Consider the following 7,131-nt stretch of genomic DNA (forward strand, 5'->3'; position numbering starts at 1 on the left):
AACATATAGTCATTCTTGAAATGAATAGAAAACTAGAACTCTTAAACTTGATGACTAAATAATCTTGTAACTACAGAGTTAATTTAATTACTTGAATTTTTTTTGAAAATCTCACTATGATATTTATTTAAATCAAACTTATAGTATTTCTGAATTAAAATTTTACTACAATAGATCATAACTTTTATATAGTACTAAAATTACTTGAAGACAATTAATAGTTAAGTTTGGGGATTTTGACCAAAGAAAAATATGTTAAGATTTTTATACCTATTTTACGTTATTTTTTTATGATATTGCACTTTAAAGAAAAATATTTTTGATGTTTTGTTGCAGGAATGATGAATTACGGTCATTGGAATAAAAAAAAGCAAAAAAGAGCGAAAATGACCAAAATGTGAAGAATTGAACTGATTAGAAACTCCAAATTAAATGATTTAGAAATTCACGAGACTCCAAATTAAATGATTTAGAAAGCCCGCCGACGCCACACTCGAGGCCGCCGACGGCGAGATCCGCGATTATGTCCAAAAATGCATTGAATGTGGACGATTTTTTTTGGGGTGCTTTGGCAACTCTTTGACAACCTCTTTAAAGAGAAGACTTTAGCTAAAAATAGAAGAGGTGCTAGGGAAGAGGCTCAAGAGTTAGAGATCTTAGAGGTTAGAGAGGTTCCAGTAGTGTGTCTCATAGTGAGGAATTCTTCGAGAGATTGTAAGAGTGGAGGGAAAGTGAGAGATTTCTTCCTCCTTGCCGCTTCGAAGAGGAATTCTATGTGTTGTAAAGAAAGGAAGAGATTCAGAGGAACTTCGAGGAGTTTACTTAGGGAGGAATTAGAGATAAGTATTATTAACTTGTGGTAGTTTGTATGACTTCGCTTTTATATATGAATTCTAAGTTTTGTTGTGTCTTCTTCATGAGTTTTGAGTAGTTTTCTCTGTCTTACCCTTGTCTTGAGATTCGTTAAATGGTGATTTGAATTGGTTGAGCCATGAAAATGTTAAAAAAGTTGTGATGATCTTTTCACTTTGATTTTAATTTACTTTCAATCTGGTCAATTGATTTGTTAAAACATATTGAGTTTTACAGCTAAAGTGAAGATTATATCCAAGATTCAGGTAAGTCAAAGCTCTTGAAAGTTGGGTGCAAATAAATAGGGAAATAAAATTATCGGACGTAGAATTAGAGATTTTAGAGTGACATACTAAAATCCCCAATTCGGTCATATCGTTTGGGTGTTGAAGTATAGATGTTAGCCCTCAGGCGAGAGGAGCTCCAAAGTGAGAGCCGGTATCCTCCCAGTCTAGTCGCAGATTCAGTAAACAAGCGTAGGATTAGCCAATGTTCTTTATGTCTGGACCAAAGGGTGAATAATATATATGCTCCTATTTGGCACAATACAATTTGAACTGATTCACTTTATCCATTCACTATAATTTCTTAACAAGGAGAATGATGTTTTCTTATATATTGAATATCACATTAAAAACTTTATTAGTATAATTAGTTATTTAAGAGTTATTAAAATTCATATTTATTTCAATTGTCTATTAGTAACAGATAAGCAATTTGAATTTCATTGTTGCGATTAAGTATTGTTTTTCTAAAATCTTAGTTCGTAGTTCTAATATTACTCCCTGTGGGATCGATATCTATGACTCAATTAGAGCCCTATATTACTTGAGTGATACGTATACTTGCGTTGATAAGTGTGACTTTACCATTATTGAACATTTTATATACATCTTTATCGAATCTATAATCTTTGTTAAATTTTTGGTGTCGTTACTGAGAAATTAAATCTTTTAGCAGCAGTATTAAATGCTTGTATTTTTAAGCATGTATTTTAAGCATGTATAAAGTCGTTATCTTTAAGAAAGGTAGAGGTAGACCTAAAAAGACTTAGGCAAATTATATAAAAAAATGGTCTTAATCTATTAGAATTAAATGACAATATAACACTCGATAGGACAAAATGGAGAAAAATGACTCATGTAGCCGACCCCACTTAGTGGGATAAAGGCTTGTTGTTGTTGTATCAAATGCGCACAATCTAAATTGATATTTGGAAAGCTTGGTATGAAGTAAAAATATTAATATAATTCTAATCATTTTCATGTCTTATTTAATTGTCTCTTATTTAATTGTCCTTGAGTTTTCTTCTCATATATGTTTAGCTAATCCAAACTATGCATTTAATAATATAATAGTTAGGATATATAAATTTGTTATTTAGGGTTTTTTGAGTATTTAATTTTGAAATTTTTATGAACACATTCTTTTAGGCATATTCATCTTTAGCATGATGTTGATTTCATAAATTATAATTTTTGTTTTGCTTAAAAAAAGCTATTATTTATTCAACTTGGAAACTCTTTAACTTTTAAGTTCATAATAATTTGCGCTCTAATCTAGTAGCATACACACTTTTCTTAAATGATTCAAATCTCTTATAAATGTATTATTTTTTTGTTTTCACTTGTATTTAACTTCGTTAGGTTATTATAGAGAGCATAACATAACATTATTTAAAATTTAGTTTGGGAGCAAAAGTTGCACACCTTATTGATTTGATCTTATTCATACCTAATGAGAAATCTCTACTAGCTTATAGTCAAAACTGCATAAAAACTTTCATTATGCTAATTGGAAATATGGTAAGTAAAGATTAACTTAAACATTACACTTTGGATTTCATCATATGGTTTTTTATCTTAATGTTATGCGAACAAAGAATTATATAGAATTTCAAGTTTTTCTACATATTTCTGTGAATACAAATTTTCTTTGAGTAAGCATCGTGATTTGATTTTGTTGAATAATGTGTTGTCAAACATTTTTATATGTATGATTAGTTAATTCATAGAATTGTGTTCAATTTCCCCATAATGTTTTCATGACAAATGATTAAAATAAGCACCCAACAATTTTTACCATGATTTGATTATTTCATGATTTAAAATTTTAAATTTGGCATTATATTAATTCTTTATTTTTTTAAAATATAATCATCAATAATTGGTGACGTAAATTACAAACCTTTTTTTGGATTTTTGAGATCGATTTAGATCTTCTATGATGCATGATTTATTTTGTTGATTAAATTTTCCAAAGAAAATCTTTATTTAGAATAAGTGTATTCAATGGAGAAGGTCTTTGGTGGTTAAATCGACCTAAAATTTATAGTGAAGCCTTTTGATTATTTTAAAGCGGGTGTATATCACAATCAATGCTAGGTATATGCATGTGTTTAAATTTGGAGATAGAAGAGCATAGAGCTACATATTGTCATTAGTTTACAATTATAGAAACATCAATTTAATATAATTAATTAGAAGGAGATTACTGACATCTTGAGCTTGTGTCTTATATGTGACTCATTAGTGGTTTAATAATATCAAAATTATGAGTCGTGTCATTTAATTATTTAGTATGTACTCATATGCATATAAGTATCAATTAAACTATGTATATGATGAGCTATTAAATTAGATTCCTAAAGCCTTTATAGATTGAAGAGAAGCTATAAATGTTGAAATCATGATAATTCAATAATGCAAAATGTGAAGTCCAAGAAAATAAATTAATATGTGATTTAAGTATTTAATTGCATGGCCGCATAAATAACTTCAAGGATGACAAAGAATGGCAAGATTGGGAAAAAGAAATAATGAACTAAATATGTATTCCATATTTAAATATGATAAATGCTAGATTGGGTGATACTGGTTTGTTCCGATGCACATTTTCTATATTCCATATTTGCATACTAATAAGAACAGATCGATTAATTAAAGCTACTCTATCATAGTGTAGATCAAAATTGGTTAAAACTAGTGAATTTATTTGTCACAATTTCATTCAATTGATTTGTTTTCATTATAATAATTAAATTGTTATTATTTTGTTATTGAGTTGTTAAAATTTAATGTTGAACTAAATAAATTAAGTAAATAAGATATTAAAAGCTTAAAAAAAATGAAGAAACCATAGCTCTCTATTATTTCTCAATATCACATACACAATTCGCCCCTTCGCCTTCAATCAAAGTTAAAATTATAAGACATAAATTGAAAGTACATTAGAATTAGAAGATATTTAAACTTTAAATTATAGAAGATATTTCTTGTGTATATAATATATTTCATGAAATAATTACTTTTATTTTTACCATATATTTGAATCATTATTACGTCATTTACATAATATTTAAATAAATTTCATATTTATTACATCATCTAATTCAACGTTAAATTCAACTCTGGTTGAACCTCTAAAACTTAAACTCTTCCTTCTTGTTCAATGATTGGTCCGATTTCCAAAATCATAAATGATTATTTTCTAAATGCTTGTCCAAAGTGTACATATTAGGATGTCATCACAATTCATCATCACAGTTATGCATATAAGATAGAAAGATTTTCATTCATAAACTACATAAACATTCTTGAGCCACAAAAGACCTCAAACGATATGTCCAACATTTCATACAACCAACCATCACTAATATTAAACATATTCCACATCATCGGGCTACTTGCAAATTTGGTGATAGCCATTACAGAAGTAAATTTTAAGAAGATTGATGGGCTATTAAGCTTATCGAATAAATCAATCAATCATGGAATGGGACAATGATATTCAATTTTCATTTTGTTAATGGCCTAATTGCCAATGCGCATTTGCTATGTATCACACAATTTAGGATTAAGCAATTTAAGAACAACATACGGACTACTACTCTCCCAAAATAACCCTCATTAATAAATTTAGCACCTAGTCATAGTCCATATGTGCATGCAAGGTGATGTATAATGATAATCTTGGTAATGAAACTGATAATATTTTAATCATAATGTATTGGAGGGATGCCAATGAGCATTCTGAATATGCAGAACATCCTAATAACATTTTAGATTTGGCTATTTCTTTAGATATCCACATGACGTCTTCAAATTATTCAAGAAAAATATATAACATATTTGCCTTCCTCAAAGCTCATATGAAGTTGACTTGGACACCGGTATGTCCTCACTAAGTGCCTCAATGACTTCCTCTTTTTGTGACAACAACATAATTCGCTCACTTTCTAATTCTAACAAATATGTGTTATTGTACCCATCATGGATTGTATGTCAATCATATAACAATAGATTTCTCAACAATAGTTGACCAACATCCATCAAGAGAATATCGAGGTAAATTTCTTTGTGTGCTTATCAATAAAGAAATTAAGCAAATATCACTTCTTTAACTTTATCTTTTTTTCCTTTTCACAGCCAAGAAGCTTGTAAGGCCTTAGATATTCTTGCATTAGCGACATATTCTTCACTATGTAGGTGGACATAAGATTCTTATAGCTAACTCCATCAATAATGAGGTTGTAAGCCTTCCATTGTATGGTGCATCAGGTGTGAAAAACATTGTGCCACTAACAATTCAATCCTTCATCAACAGATGGATTTAACACGCTGTAAGCCATGCGAAGATCCCTTCAATATCATCTACCTGTTGATCTCTTTCCAAAAAATGGTCCCAATTCCACATCTTGGACTCTTCAACAAATGTGATCACTTGTTGATTAGGACAACAAAATAGGATGTGATACAGCCCATGGAATTTCAAGAACTCCAATGTTTTTTACTTTTTGGGTTAGATGATAAATTGTTCATGCAATTGCTGATATTGGTCTCTCATTTCTAGTTAGAGAGGTTAGGTCTGCAAACTATAGTTTCGCAAATAAGAACATCCTCCCTTTTTTGAGATCTGGTTGAATTATACCTAGGAATATGCTATTGTCATTCTATCTTCACAGCAAACTTTACATTATAGAGCATCCAATATTACTGAAAAAGAACTACACATGTAATAGCTAAACACAAATCCCAAAGAATCTTACAATTATATGTGCTTCATGCTCAACGACATCAAAATTTTCCATAAGTTATTTTCTGTAACTTAATAGCTACAAGCAAGTTACCGTAATCAAGTGACACTTCATACCTGAAGAGCCGCTTCTACGTATGCATCTAACGAATGCAGTCATTGGGATTCAGCCTTCCTTCAAAATCAAGGATGTCCAACTTCACCTTAAAAACATGATATTATCTTCTTGGCTCATGCATAGGTCCACAGTGAGGCAGATCCTTTTTATAAGACAGCTCATTGGCCATTTGATCGAAGGGGTTTTTCCTACTCCGTAAATTGTTGAATTTTTTTTTCCATTGGCTCTACTTGAATTTGTATCAAAATCAATGGATAAAGTACAGAAGATCTATGTCTGGGAGTTTAACATTATAAATTTTACTAAAGAAAAGGATATAGCATTAAGTTAAGCTCAAATTAAATTGATTCAGAAAGGAAAAAAGAAGGCGGGCTACCTGGTGGATGAAGTCAACGGAATCGGCAGCTGCATTATAGATGGAATCGGCGATCCTCATGAACGAGGGGTTGACCGTCAAAGAGCGGTCAACCCACACCCCGTTCACAAACGAAAGCAGCAGCTCATTGTCACCGCCACGTACGGCTTCAATGAGAGTAGAAGAAGCAGAGTGGAGATGGTCAACGGTGGGTGAGCCGAAGAAGGACAGCAGCTGCTGCAGCGTCTCTCCCTTAGCACCTGCAGCAGTAAGGCTCAGAGCTGCGCGGAGAGAGAGCGGCGAGAAGATGAAATTGGAGCCTTCAACCGCCGCCGGAATCCCCTTCAACTCGGCTATTTTAAGTAACGGGTCCATTTTGCTGGCAGTTGTTTTCAAAGGCGATGATGACTTAAGGACCCGAGGAACTGTCTATGGAGCTTCAGTGCTGGATAGCGAAAAAAGAAGAGATCTAATTTGGAAGAATGGCATCGGTGGAGACAGAAATGATGGCGAGATATAAAAGCCCTGCTCTTTTTTAAGAAGTATCAAAAGTTCTGCTCAGTATAATTCACCCAATTCCCATGAATTTACATATCTATCACTTATAATTTTGTTATTTTCTTTTTTCTACTCAAATCTTTTATGACAAAAAAAGATCAACCTTTAAATTTTTGAAATATAAAATAAATCATTTCATACATAAATAACATTTTCATACATAAATAACATGATATATATATATATATATATATATATATATATATATATTATT

General features: G+C 31.0%; 1 protein-coding gene across 1 annotated transcript in view; it reads right to left on the minus strand.

The window, feature by feature from the left end:
• The window catches only part of LOC110036756 (serpin-Z1C-like), a 32,407-nt gene extending 25,505 nt beyond the window's left edge, over positions 1-6,902 (minus strand). Inside the window, exon 1 of the mRNA XM_020741284.1 lies at positions 6,381-6,902. Coding sequence (XP_020596943.1) covers positions 6,381-6,734 — 354 coding nt within the window. The 5' untranslated portion in view covers positions 6,735-6,902. The remainder of the gene's footprint in view (positions 1-6,380) is intronic.
• Between the last annotated feature and the right edge of the window lie 229 nt (positions 6,903-7,131).

Source organism: Phalaenopsis equestris, unplaced genomic scaffold (assembly GCF_001263595.1).
Source record: "Phalaenopsis equestris unplaced genomic scaffold, ASM126359v1 Scaffold210506, whole genome shotgun sequence".
In the NCBI taxonomy this organism is placed as follows: Eukaryota; Viridiplantae; Streptophyta; class Magnoliopsida; order Asparagales; family Orchidaceae; genus Phalaenopsis; species Phalaenopsis equestris.